The sequence below is a fragment of the Leucoraja erinacea genome, chromosome 2, assembly GCF_028641065.1.
Source record: "Leucoraja erinacea ecotype New England chromosome 2, Leri_hhj_1, whole genome shotgun sequence".
NCBI classification, from domain to species: Eukaryota; Metazoa; Chordata; class Chondrichthyes; order Rajiformes; family Rajidae; genus Leucoraja; species Leucoraja erinaceus.
Window position 1 is genome coordinate 115,422,804 of NC_073378.1, and position 15,059 is coordinate 115,437,862.

At 44.6% G+C, this 15,059-nt stretch overlaps 1 protein-coding gene across 3 annotated transcripts in view; it reads left to right on the forward strand.

Moving 5' to 3' along the window:
* dpp6a (dipeptidyl-peptidase 6a) overlaps positions 1 to 15,059 on the forward strand; it is a 664,537-nt gene that overhangs the window by 370,001 nt on the left and 279,477 nt on the right. For all 3 annotated transcript variants that reach the window (XM_055664215.1, XM_055664233.1, XM_055664224.1), the window contains exon 2: positions 9,699 to 9,813. In XM_055664215.1, the coding sequence (XP_055520190.1) occupies positions 9,699 to 9,813 (115 nt within the window). The remainder of the gene's footprint in view (positions 1 to 9,698; positions 9,814 to 15,059) is intronic.

The window sequence follows — 15,059 nt, forward strand, 5'->3', positions numbered from 1 at the left end:
CCAGTTGTGAAATATGACTCAACCCAGCTGAGCGGGATTTCAGTTGAGAAATGAAAGCCAAGGCACGATCACCTTCAGGCTTCTGGAAGGGCTGAGAGATATGGACGATGCAGATGCAAGCAGGCTACTTAACTGGAGCTGTGAGCCATGAGCTCGAGGAGCAACGTGTTATAATTAACAACTCCTCCTGCCCCCAGGATGAAACAGAAAGAAAATATTTTCTTCACAGAACGGTGGCTGTTCACACGGAGGAGCCTCAAGGAGAGCTGTTAGTGTATTGAATCAAGCATTTCTCCAGGCGACTCGACTGTGAAAACAGCATGCCAATGAGAGGAACTGGTCAACAATATGTGTTGTGAATTAGCTGGGGGCTATTGCTTGGACTCAGCAAGAAAAATATAATTATTGGAGACTACAATGGTGTTGATGCAAATTTGGAATCATTTCTGTTTCTCTTTGGAAATGCATGGAGGACTCAACTCAGCAAGAGGTTGGGCAGTGGAAGTAGCTCAACTTGACAGACACAAAATGCTGGAGTAGCTCAGTGGGCCAGGCAACATCTCTGGAGAGAAGGAATGGGTGACATTTCAAGTCGAGACCGGTCAGACTGAAGAAGGGTTTTGAAGGACATGGGCCAAAAGCAGCCAGGTGGGACTAGTGCGGATGGGGCATGTTGGTCAGTGTTGGGCTGAAGGGCCTGTTTCCATGCTGTATGACTCTATATCAAGATGGAGTTGTGGTCAGGCCTGTAACTTCAAGAGTGTTTGATTGTCAGATGTATTGACGGTGGAACAATGAAATACTTGCTTGTTGAGCATAACGGCCTGTAAATGCATGAACACACAGATAATATATATAATCGGAAATATAATAATTTAATAATTAGTTATACTAGGTAATCATAATAGTGCAAAAACCAACGTTTGTATGGCGTGCAACCAAAGACACAATCCAAAGATGATCAGAGTTGTTGATGTTAGTGTTGCATGGTGTTCAGGAGCTTAATTGTTGCTGAGAAATGGCCCAGTGGTAGAGTTGCTGCCTTACAGCACCAAACACCTGGGTTTGATCCTGACTATGGGTGCTGTCCACGGGTATGGAGTTTGACCGCTGGTCCGTGAGGACTCGGTGTGCCGAATGGCCTGTTTCTGTGTTGTATCTCTAAAATCTACAGATGCTATTTTTGAACCTGATAGCCATGGTTTACTGGCTCATGTACCTTCTTCTCAATGGCAGTAGTGAAAGAGAGCATGGCCAGGTGTGGGTCTTTGATTATGTCGTCTGTCTTTTTGAGGCAATGTCTCTTGTAGATCCATTCGATGGTCGGGAGGTCAACACCTGTAGTGGACTGGGCAGCGTCTACCACTCTCTGTAGTCCCCTATGTTCCTGGGCATTTGAGTTGTTGAACAAGGCCATGATGCAACCAGTCAACATGCTCTTGACCAAACTCTTTCAGAAGTTTCAGAGAGTAATCATTGACGTATCGAATCTCCTCTCCTTTTGAGAAAGTTGAGGCACTGATCAGCTTCCATTGTGATTACATCAATGTGCTGGGCCTTAGACAAAAAAAACTACAGGTGCTGGTTAATACACAAAAGGACACAAAGTGCTGGAGTAACTCAGTGGGTCAGGCAGCATCTCTGGAGAACATGCATAAGTGACGTTTCAGGTTGAGACCCTTCTTTAGTCTCGACCCAAAATGTTGCCTATCCATGCTCTCCAGAGATGTCCTCTTCAGAAATATGCAAGCAAAAGATATTGTGTGAGTAGACACAATTGTGTAAGGTAACTGGTTACTTATTTCACCAGCGTGCTGGATTTCCAGCACATGTGGTAAACATTTAGTTTAGCTTAGTTTAATTTAATTTAGAGATACAATGCAGAAACAGGCCCTTCGGCCATCGATTCCACAGTGACCAGAGTTCCATACACTTGCACTATCCCACACTGGGGACAATTTACAATCTTTACGGAAGCCTATTAATCTCCAATCCTATACGTCTTTGGTGAATGTGAGGAAACTCTGTGCTGACAGCACCCGTGGTCAGGATGCAGATGTCTGAAGGAGGGCTCTGACCTGAATCGTCACCTATCCATGTTCTCTCGGGCAGCTGCCTGGCCCACTGAGTTTAGTTTATTAGTTTAGTTTAGAGATACAGCGTGGAAACAGGCCCTATCGGCACCGACCAGCGAACCCTGCACATTAACACTATCCTATACTCCACTAGGGACAATTTTTTACATTTATCAAGCCAATTAACCTACATACCTATACGCCTTCAGAGTGTGGGAGGAAACCAAAGATCTCGGAGAAAACCCCCGTAGGTCACGGGGAGAACGTACAAACTCCGTACAGACAGCACTCGTATTTGGGATCGAACCCGGGTCTCCGGCTCCGAATTCGCTGTAAGGCGGCAACTCTACCGCTGCGCCACCGTGTCGTCAAGATTACTCCAGCATTTTGTGTCTTTCTTTTGCTTTTACTGATTGGTACTTTTTTGGGACGTAACAGCAACACAGCAAGTCGATTTAATAAGAGCCAGAGGAGTATCGTACGTTGAAGGTCTGGCAATGAATTTCACACTACAGTAATCACTAGCTCATCCGTATCATTCTTCAAGAATTAGGCTTAGACCATGCAATTGGTTGACGATAATATTTGATTTCACCTTGCCTGAATGATTTTGCTAGCCCTAATGAAATTCAAAATAATAAATAATCTGGTATTAGTAGCCGCATTTATTTATTTTCTTGATGGATCATTTCAACTGTGTACCATCGAGGACCCGTATTACACGCAAATTCAATTTATCTTTGCTTGTATAGGAAGGGACGACACAGCAATTGATCATGTTTCTATCTCAGAGTACCATGGGTGTGACATCACTCTAGTTCCAATATATCACTTAATCCTGCCAAAATTGAACATTACTGCTGAGGTGAAACTAAAATAACAGCAGTGAAATGTCTCAATCTTCAGTTACGATTGGTATTATCAAATCCTCTGCAGCAAAATGATTTGCGATTCTTCAAGGGAGTTTTGGATAGGCACGTGGATATGCAGGTAGTGGGGGGGATACGGATTATCCATTATTTCAAAAAAGACAGTGGCCAATTAACCTACAAACCTGCACATTATAGGTACAGCGATAGGAAAGGTTTAGAGGGATATGTGCCAATAGCAGGTACATGGGACTAGCTTAGATGGGACATTGTGGTCGGCATGGACGAGCTGGATCGATGGGCCTGTTTCCAAGCTATATCACTCTATGACTTCCTTGGAATGCGGCAGGAAATCGGAGAGCCAAAGGAAATCCACAGGGTCACCGAATTCATTCAACAGTATCTTCTATCATTCAAGATACTGAAGCTTAAAGCCTGAACTTCTAGCAGCCATTTCTTAAATCCCAAAGCTTAGCGTTGCTTTGATTTAGTGGTATAAAGGAACTGGATGCTGGCTTATATCAAAGAAAGACAAAAAGTGCTGGAGGTAACTCAGTGGGTCAGGCAGCATCCCTGGAGAGCACGGATAGTCGGGTCGAGACCCTTCTTCAGATTGATTGCAGGTGGGGGTGGGGGTTTAGGGGCAGGGAAAGAAAACTGGAAGAGAGGAGGACCAGGAGAGATAGTGGCCGGTAATTGGTGGACAGAGCCGACGGGAATCTTTTCGATAAGCACAGTGTTCGACAAAGTCTAGAGATGAAAAGGCAGAGTAGTATGTTTACATCAAAGATAGACACAAAGTAAAAAAGTAAAAAAGAAATGGTGTCAGGATCTGGGATGAAAAATACGAAGTTGGTATATCCCTTTTGCGCAGTTTTCATAATAGAGCTTTTGTTTCTTTTTCTTTCTTTCTTTTCTATGGTCTATTTCTTAACTTTTTTCCCTAACTATTGTTTTTTTTTAAATTTTATTTTATTGATCATTCTTTTACACTAACACAACTCTCTCTCACTTTCTCTTCTTTATTTATTTCTATCTTTCCTTAAAGCTTAAAAAATGAAGGGGTACAATAAATGTAATAAGATATATGTGGCTTGTACTACTGTAATTTACTGTACTTCTAATAAATAAAAATATATTTTTTTTAATTAAAAAAAAAAAGAAAAAGATAGACACAAAGTTCTGGAGTAACTCAGCAGGTCAGGCAGCATCTCTGGAGAAAAAGGATAGCTGATGTTTGGGGTTGGGTCCCTTCTTCAGACATTTAGGCGTGTCCATTTTCTCCAGAGATGCTGCGTGACCCGCTGAGTTACTCCAGCACTTTGTGTCCGCCTTGGGCACAAACTAGCATCTGCAGTTCTTTGTTTCTATACTAATTTTACATATCTGTTGTGCTGCTGCAAGTAAGATTTTCATTGTTCCCTTTTGGGGCATATGAGAATAAAATGCTCTTGACTCTCGATTTGAGCCCAAAAGGAATGAGAGTTGCAAATCGTGAAGCTTGAGGATAGAAAAGTGGTGAATAGTGAAGCTGGAGCAAGGAACTTTTGCTTGGATTTACCTCATCAATTTATTCCTTCCTGCCTCAGCATTCACCTTAAGGGCCTGTCCCACTGTACGAGGTAATTCAAGAGTTCTCCCGAGTTTTCCCCTGATTCGAACTCGGAGAATGTCCGTAGCGGGTCCGTAGGAGTTTGTGGATGTCTTGTAGCGGCTCGTACGAGTAACGGTAGGTACTCAGGAAATCCGGTAAACTCGTGACGTTTTTTCCACACTGTGAAAAACGTCCACGAGGAAAAAAAATACTCGTGATGAAAACAATTGTTACTTTTTACTCGTACGCGCCACTACGAGACATCCACGAACTCCTACAGACCCGCTACGCACATTCTCCGAGTTCGAATCAGGGGAAAACTCGGGAGCACTCTTGAATGACCTCGTACAGTTGGGACAGGCCCATTACTCTTTCCAAACTCATTGAAAATACGATACATAATAATAAAGCGAGCTTTCTGACAGCTGTAGTTGGCTTGGGCGTCAATAAATTCATATAAAAATCCCACCGCGATGCAAGTGCGTATGAAAACATGGGCTGCAGCCATTTATCACCGTGGGTTTAACTTTCATTTCACTTTAATCTGCTTTAAAATCTTAATTGCCTAATAAGAAATATCCACATTGATAATGAGCAGAAGGGATGGACATTTTGCACGATAAACTGTGATGCACCAGCATTTCAGTCCCAGGAAACAAGCATCTGTATAATAACAGCGCACACAACGCAATGAATATCGCCTCCAGACCCATATCAATTATCCTGCCTGGTTACTGTTCCCAGAGAAAAGGGTTCGTTCATTCATTAGTACAGCTAGCTAGAGTCATAGTCAAAAAGTCATTGAGTCATACTGCATGGAAACGGGCCCTTCAACCCAGCTGGCCCATGCCGAGCAAGTTGCCCCTTCCACACTAGACCCACCTGCCTGCATTTGCCCCAATGGTTTAAGTTGAGAGGAAAGGAGTTTTAAAAGGGGATCGTTTGAGGGATTTTTTTTTTTTACACAGAGTGTGGTTGATATTCTAGAGTCATAGTCACACAGTATGGATACAGGCCCTTCGGCCCCTCACTGACCAACCTGCCTCATCTACATTAGTCCCTCCTGCCTGTCTATGGCCCATATTTCTTGAAACATTTCCTATCCATGTACATGTTCAAATGTCTTTGAAATATCTTTATTCTCTGGAGCGCAGAAGGTTAAGGGGGGACTTGATAGAGGTCTTTAAAATGATGAGAGGGATAGACAGAGTTGATGTGGACAAGCTTTTCCCTTTGAGAATAGGGAAGATTCAAACAAGAGGACATGACTTCAGAATTAAGGGACAGAAGTTTAGGGGTAATATGAGGGGGAACTTCTTTACTCAGAGAGTGGAAGTGGTGTGGGATGAGCTTCCAGTGGAAGTGGTGGAGGCAGGTGCATTGGTATCACTTAAAAATAAATTGGATAGGCATATGGATGAGAAGGGAATGGAGGGTTATGGTATGAGTGCAGGCAGGTGGGACTAAGGGGGAAAAAAAGTTGTTCGGCATGGACTTGTAGGGCCGAGATGGCCTGTTTCCGTGCTGTAATTGTTATATGGTTATATGGTTATATGTTGTTATAGTTGCTGCCTCAACTACCTCCACTGGAAGCACATTCCATGTACCCACCACTCTGTGTGGCGGAGTAGACTTGATGGGCTGAAAGGCTTAATTCTGCTCCTATGACTTACGAACTTTTGTGACCACAGAGCCTGAGCCTACCAAAACTACACAATGAGATAAAGTCCTCCATCGTATTACACTGCTCAATTGTCCAGCTGAGGTGTTAAACCAAGACCTTGCATGTGCAGACCTGATGACTGCTTCACCAAATGAGTAGGTTTACCTATGATGAACATTTGTCAGCACTGGACCTGTACTCGCTGGAGTTTAGAAGAATTAGGGGGGACCTCATTGAAACAAACAGAATAGTGAAAGGCTTGAATAGGGTGGATGTGGAGAGGATGTTTCCACTAGTGGGAGAGTCTAGGACTGGAGGTCATAGCCTCAGAATGAAAGGATGTTCTTTTAGGAAGGAGATGAGGAAAAACATTGTTAGTCAGAGGGTGGTGAATCTGTGGAATTATTTGCCACAGAAGGCTGTGGAGGCCAAGTCGGTGGATATTTTTAAGGTAGAGATAAAGGGATTTTTGATTAGTACAGGTGTCAGAGGTTATGGGGAGAAGGCAGGAGAATAGGGTTAGAAGGGAGAGATAGATCAGTCATGATTGAATGGCGGAGTAGACTTGATGGATCGAAACGTCATTGATTCCTTTTCTCCAGTAATGCTGTCTGACCCGCTGAAAAGGAATAGATGACGTTTTGTGTCGGAACTCTTCTCCAGACCAGTCTGATGAAGGGTCCCGAACCGAAATGTCACCCTACCTTTTTTTCCAGAGATGCTACCTGACCCACTGAGTTACTCCAGCACATTGTGTCTATCTTTCTATTAAGGCTGATCTGCCTTAGGCTTCAGCTCCTCTTCCTTGCCAGTCTCCTTGGCTCTCAGCTCCCCAACCTTACAAATATCTACCTAGTTCCTCTTCAAGTCCTGCCAAAGAATTATCCTTCGCTACTCTCCGGATGTGAAGACAATTATGGACATCGGCCACCCTCTTCCAGAAAAAAAGTTGCTGGAATGCTGCTCAGATTTACATGACTTTTAAATGGTTTTCGAGGGAGGCATATTGTGTGTTTCGCATTAACAGTGACGCACTGATGGTAAATGCCTCCCTTGTCTGGTACAGAGGTCATTTCGCTCATTGTGCTTCCTATTACACTCGAGCAGCTGGGTTAAACACAGTGATGACTTGGGACGCTGGAGACACCGAGACAGGTGGTGTATTCTGCGGAGTTCAGTGAAGGTCAGGAACAAAGCAGCAGTAAAATGAGACTGTTTAATTTTGACTGCCGAAGTCATTCTTGTTTTACATGGCAGGCTAAGGCAGGCTGCGGAGAAATGATTGCTCCAAGCGACAATTTGCTAAAGCTGTCCTGATTCACAAGGGAAGGGAATATTATAGGTGGCTTCGGCAACCTTGGACTAGATAAGGGTCACCGGCAGAACTGCTGCATTGCCGGTGTGTCTGAATATTGGATGAGGGAAAGGAATGTATCCCCCAATTCCCTCCACTGAAAGAGCAACCACCATGAACTACACATCGATAGCACCCGAGATCAGGATCAAACCCAGGTCTCTGGCCCTGTGAGGAAGCATCTCCACCAGCTGCACCACTGTGGCGGTCTCCTATCATTAGAATTGTCTGAGACCTCCTATCATTCTTCCAAACTAACATATGGTTACTCAATACAATTTCTCTTCATTTTCCAAGGAATCATTCAAGTAAACCTCTGTTGCACTCCCTTTGTGGTGACATCTGCACAAGACCACAAGAAATTCCAAGTGGACATGTGAGCAATTTTGGGCCCCATATCTGAAGAAGAATTTGCTGGTGTTGGAGAAGGTCCAGAGGAGGTTTACGAGAATGATCCCGGGAATGAATGGGTTAACGTATGGTGAACATTTGACGGCACTGGTCCTGTACTCGCTGGAGTGAAGAAGATTAAGGGGGTGGACCTGATTGAAACTTACCAAATAGTGAATGGCCAAAATGCTGATTTCACCATTTCTCACATGGTAACCAAACTAATAGTCAGAATTAAACAATGTTTGAACATATGTACACCCAAGGGTTGGTGGATGTGGAGAGGATGTTTCCAATAATGGAAGAGTCTAGGACCAGAGGGCACACTCAGAATAAAAGGACGCACCTTTAGAAAGGAGATGAGGATGAATTTCTTTAGTCAGAGGATGGTGAGTCTGTGAAATTCATTGCCACAGGTGGCGATTGACAGATCCTGATTAGCACCGCTGTCAAGGGTTATGGGGAACAAGCAGGAGAATGGGGTTGAGAGGGAAAGAATGATTAGCCATGACTGAATGGCAGTAGTCTCGATGGGCGATATGGCATACTTCTGCTCCTATTACGTATGAACTTATGAACTGTACTTGAATTTGGTGGCCTTGCACCCTGCTTGAAATGGAATTTCAAGGAATAACCGTGAGTCAACAGCCAGCCCACCAGCCGTGAGTGAATGAGCTGCCAGCACAACAGGCTTGAGTGAGTGACTGAGCCACCAGTCCAAGAATCCATTCAGCCCACAATGTCCATACTAGCCCTCTGGAAACCAGTCCCTTCAGCGCACAACACGCACTAGCGCTCCAGAAAGCCCCCATCACTGGCCACCAATATTGGAATTGGTGGAGAGATGGAATATTGCGTTGGGTGGATCAGCCCATGGGACCCAACTGGCCCCACTTAGTCTAGTTTACAATAAAAATTAATGATTTAGATGAAGGGATTAAAAGTAACTTTAGAAAATTTGCAGACGACACAAAGCTGTCTGCTTTGAACTGTGAGAGGGTGACTGCAGCCATGGCCAGTCCATGCAGAATGTGGATTGTGAGTTATCCCTTTGGTGGCAAGAACCAGATATTATCTAATGGTGTCTGTTAGAAACCAGTCCCTTCATCGCACTGAACAAGCACTTACAGCAGCTCCAAGAAAGAATGGCATATTGGCCTTCCCAAGAAGAGGAACTGTCATATGTTGAAAGAGCTCTTGTAAAATTTAGAGCGGACGGGATCAAGTAAGATATTAAGGGATTGTAGAGGCAGGAAACATGGTACCGATGTTGGGGGATGAACCGGGGGCCACAATTTAAGAATCGAGGTAGTGAATGGTGGTGGAAAAATGAGAGCTGTGAAACTGGGAATTCTCTGAATGCACCTGATTCTTTATGCTTTCTATTGATAGAGCTCTTAAAAACGGAAAATATGGGGAGTAGGCAGGAACGGGCTACTGATTGTGGATGATCAGCCATGATCGCAGTGAATGGTGGTGCTGGCTCGAAGGACCGAATGCACCTATTGTTTATTGTCTATTGTATCTCTAAAAACTAAAACTAATAAACTTAACATATATGGGGCCCAAAACTGCTCACAATGAGACCTCACCAGTGCATTATAAAGCTTCATCATGACATCCTGACTGTAGTGTTCATATGTCAATAGATAAGGTAACATTTAGATTTTTTTTAATCATGTCATAATCTGGTCCAGCTCTGAACTAAACTCATTTCTTGGTTGTTAATGGGTGAACATGTTTCCTTCCACAGGAGCTGGTTGGGAGTAACCCTCCACAGAGGAATTGGAAAGGGATAGCAATTGCACTGCTGGTTATTCTTGTCATCTGCTCACTGATTGTAACCTCTGTCATCCTCCTTACTCCAGGTAAGCAGTTTTATTATTAAACCTCTCTGTGAGAAACATTGAGACGTAAGGAACAGCTAATGATGGTTTACAAAACAAGACATAAAGTGCTGGAGTAACTCAACGGATCTACCATCATCCCTGGAGATCATGGATAGCTGACGTTTCGGGTCAGGTCCCTCTTCAGACTGATTTTCGAACCCTCCCACCTACATTCCTTCCTCTTGCTTCACAATTCTAAAGGGCCTGTCGCACTTTCATGACCTAATTCACGACCTCTGCCAAGTTTGCCCTTGACTCAAACTCGAGGCACGGTCCTCACGAGGTCGTCGGAGGTCATAGGCAGGTTGTAGCAGGTCGTGATGCTAGTCGTAGGTCCTCGTGGCATCAAGTAAGTCCCGGCGTTTTTTTAAGCCTGATGAAAAATGTCCACGAGTAAAAAAGGTCGTGAATCGGTCGTGAAAGTGGGACGGGCCCTTAAACTCCTCAATCCTTTTGTCGCACACAATCTGTCTTTTCACCTCTGACCTATGCCCAATATCGACCCCACTGCGAGGTTTTGTCAAGTTCCTCCTCTCTTCCAGCTTTCTTCACCCACCCCTCATCCCCCACACAATCATCAGACGAAGCATTGCTGCCTCACAGCACCAGAGAGCAGGCTTTGATCATGACCACGGATGCTGTCTGCATGGAGTCTGTATGTTCTCCCAGTGACTGCGTGGGTTTCCTCCGGGTGCTCCGGTTTCCTTCCACATTCCAAAGACGTACATGTTTGCAGCTTAATTGGCCTCTGTAAATTGTTCCCAGTGTGTAGAGAGCTGATACAAAAGGGGGAAAACATAATACCAGAGTGAACGGGTAAATTGTGGCCTCAGTAAATTGTCCCTAGTGTGTAAGATAGAACTAGTGTATGGGTGATCGCTGGTCGGCGCGGACTCGGTGGGCTGAAGGGCTTGTTTCTACGCTATATCTTTAAACTAAACTTAAACTGAGGGTGCCGACCCAGTACATCAACTGTCCATGTTCTCCAGAGATGCTGCCTGACCCGCTGAGTTACTCCAGCACCTTGTGGCCTTTTCTGTGAGTGGTGGACTCGACGACCAGTGTTAGTGTTGATCTGTTTGTAACTTGCTGCAATTGTCCTCATTTGGAGGAGTGGCCTTGCCATTATCTTGCATGAAACTACTATCGAGGTCCTTGTGGCCTGTGACAGCTAAGTACTCACTGACACTAGAGGATATAAATGAGGCATTTGGCTGTGCAGTAAGTTATTTCTCAGTCACCATTATGCAGGCAATGAATCAGGCAAATTGTACATACGTGAGAGTATAAGACCGGGAAGAGGAACTGTTGTGTTTCTACAGTGTGATAAGGATGATAAAATCTGCATTGATGTGGCAGCTTGCACATCAAGGCTGGATATCCAACAGAGCATTCTCAACCGAGCATTGGCTAACATGGCTTCTGAGACGGCTCTCATTTGTTAACCAATGTGTGAGTCCAGGTGAGGGATGACTGGGCCAGCACAGTGGCGCAGCGGTAGAGCTGCTGCCTTACAGCACCAGGGTTTGATCCCGACTATGGGTGCTGTCTGTACGGAGTTTGCACGTTCTCTCTGTGACCGTGTGGGTTTCCTCCGGGTGCTCCGGTTTCCACCCACACTCCAAAGCCATACAGGTTTGCAGGTAAATTGGCACCTGTAAATTGTAAATTGTCCCTAGTGTGTACGATAGTGCTGGCGTACGGGGTGATCGCTGGCTGGTGTGGACTCGGTGGGCCAAAGTGTCCTGTTCCCTCGCTATATCTCTAACGTCTAAAGTCTAAACTCTCCCTCGATCCATGTTGAACAATGCCATGAGATACTAAGCAACAAAAGTAGAGTCTCCATGCCGACACTTGGGTGGTACAGTTCCGCAGCTGGTAGAGCTTATGCCTCACAGCGCCAGAAACCCAGGTTCAATCCTCACTTCGGGTGCTGTCTATGTGGAGTTTACACGTTGTCCCTGCAACCGTGCGGGTTTTTTCCGGGTGCGCCGGTTTCCTCGCACATCCCAAAGAACGCCGGTTTGTAAGTTAATTGGCTTCTGTAAGATTGCCTCTGGTGCGTAGGGAGTTAATGCGAAAGTGGGATAACATAGATAACATAGAACTAGTGTAAGCGGGTGATCGATGGCCAGTGTGGACTCTGTGTGCTGAAGGGCCTGTGTCCATGCCACATTTTAAAATAGATTTGACTCTCACTGAATACCAGTGAGTGAACAGAGAGTGAAGCTCGCTATTCAACACCTGGAGCAGGGTTGACATCCATTATATGATGCAGGAGCTTTACCATTAGTTAAACTTATATATGAATTGTAAGCGCATTCATTTTGAGTGCAATGCAACAGACAGAGAATTGACCTGACCATGCATCTGCTTGGCAATCAGTCCATGATTCAAATGCACAGTCATTGGAGGTTCCACCATTCTCTCCAAATAATACAAGGGCAATGTGGACAGCTCTCGAGAAAATGCAGATAGAGTTTTATTTACCACACTTCAGGCCTCCCTCTGAATTCTTGCCAGATGATGTGTACTTAGGTTAATTTCACAAAGTGCAAAGTGTTTTGGGTGTTGTTGCACAAGGATGAAAGAAGCTCTTCAGAGAAGGGTGGCTGTGGAACAGCAGTCAGGTTGCTGCCTTACAGCGCCAGAGACCCCAGTTCCATCCCGACTGCGGTGCCGTCTGTACGTAGTTTGTACGTTCTCGCTGTGACCCCGTGTGTTTGGTCCGGGTAAACTGGTTTCCTCCCACATTCCAAAGACATAGAGATGTGTAGGTTAATTGGCATTTGTAGTTTGGAGATACTGCATGGAAACAGGTCCTTCGGCCAAGCAAGTCCACACCCACCATCGATCACCCATTCACACTAGTTCTATGATATCCCACATTTTCATCCACTTGCTACTTGCTACGGGCAATTTTATAGAGGCCAATTAACCCATAAACCCGCACTTCTTTGGGATGTTGGAGGAAACCGGAGCACCCGGAGGAAATCCATGTTTAAGGGGTTGAACAGGCTAGATGCAGGAAGATTGTTCCCGATGTTGGGGAAGTCCAGGACAAGGGGTCACAGCTTAAGGATAAGGGGGAAATCCTGTAAAACCGAGATGAGAAGAACGTTTTTCACACAGAGAGTGGTGAATCTCTGGAACTCTCTGCCACAGAGGGTAGTTGAGGCCAGTTCATTGGCTATATTTAAGAGGGAGTTAGATGTGGCTAAGGGGATCAGAGGGTATGGAGAGAAGGCAGGTACGGGATACTGAGTTGGATGATCAGCCATGATCATATTGAATGGCGGTGCAGGCTCGAAGGGCCGAATGGCCTACTCCTGCACCTAATTTCTATGTTTCTATGTTTCTATGTCACAGGGTGAACATGCAAACTCCACACAGACAACACCTGAGGTCAGGATTGAACCCGGGCCCCTGGGGCTGTGAGGCAGCAGCTCTACCAGCTGCACCATTGTGCTGCCCCAAAGTTTTTGAACTGTCATAGAGAATAGAACAGGGCCTTTGACATCAGTTCATCGCTCATTTGCACTGTAATCTGATTTTATTGATTGCTATGGGATCTTTTAAGTATGTTTGTGTGAGTGGATGGGACACTAGTTGAATCTCTGATTAAAATGTTTTCAAGTCCGGTGGTACAGCCCATCCCGATTGTTATTCTAAGCTGTAAATCTAGATTATGAGCTCAAAACTTTACACAACTTTGTGATCCAACTTCTGAAGGGGAGATAGTCAAGAGGTACAAGTTTCTACAAGTAAATATCATCATCAATATGTCCAGGTCCAACAATGAAAGCCGACCAGCATCTCTACGTCCTCGGAAGATGAAAGAAATTTTGCATATTTCCATTGAGTCTCACTAATCACCACAGATGCATCGTAAAAAACATCCTTTAGTTTAATTTAGTTACATTTATTATTATCATGTGTACCGAGGTACAGTGAAAATCTTTTTTGTAGCATGCTATCAATTCTAAAAGATTACAATCAAGCCGTCCACAGTGTACAGATACAGGATAAAGGTAATAATGTCTATTGCAAGTCCAGTAAAGTCTGATACAAGATAGTCCACGGGTCTCCGATGTGGTAGATGGTAGGTCAGGACTGCATTCGAGTTAGTAATAGGACAGTTCATTTGTCTAATAACAACTGTCAAGATCCCTGAATCTGGAGGTGTGCATTTCAACACTTCTGTACCACTTACCGAATGGACGAGGGGAGAAGAGGGAGTTTGGTGGCGGCTCAGCTCTTCCCAAGACGGTGAGAAGTTGCAGACAGTCTCACAACCCAACCCCCCATCCCCACCATCCACTTGATGTAGACTTCACGCTGTCTCATGAAAGCGTATAATGGACCATAATCAAGGTCCATTTTCACCCCAGTCATTCCCTCTTCTCCCTTCTCCCTTCTCCCATTGGGCATAAGATACAAAGGTTTGAAAGCCGTACCACCAAAATCAAGAACAGCTTCTTTCCTGCACGTCTCAGACCATTGGATGGACTTGTCATAAGTTAAAAGGTGTAGTCCTGACCTTCCAATCTACCTCATTGCAATCCTTGCATTTTTTTCTGCATTTTCTGTAGCTGTAACACCATCTTCTACACCCTGTTTCTTTTCTCTTTGTATGTTATGATTTGCCCAGATAGCATGCAAACCAAACTTTTTCAGTAGTTCTCGGTATCTCTGACAATAATAACCCAATGCCGATACTCTCTCTATCCCTCCCCCCACCCAAGTTGCACTAGCTTCTCATTTTCACCCCACAAACAGTGACTTGTTTCCCTTATCATCAGTAGTTTTTGCATATTTTTCATTCATTTTTCTTTATCTCTCCACATTACCGTCTATACAGTATCTCTTGATTCCTTATCCCTAACCCGTCCGAAGAAGGGTCTCGACCCGAAACGTCATCCATTCCTTCTCTTCAGAGATGCTGCAGGTTCTGCTGAGTTAATCCAGCTTTTTGCGTCTAGCTTCGATTTAAACCAGCATCTGCAGTTCCATCTTACACACCAAGACTATGAATGCTTTTAAGGTTTATACTGCACACAGATTGTTATTGAACGCAACTGACAATCAAAGTACTTTGAAAGGGATGGGAGGAGAGTGTGACTTTTAATGGCTGAAATCTTTGCTTGCTCACATACTTTCAAGATGACACATCCCTGGGGTAATGAGTGCAGAATAATAAAGTGCAGAAGGGGATCATTTAGCCA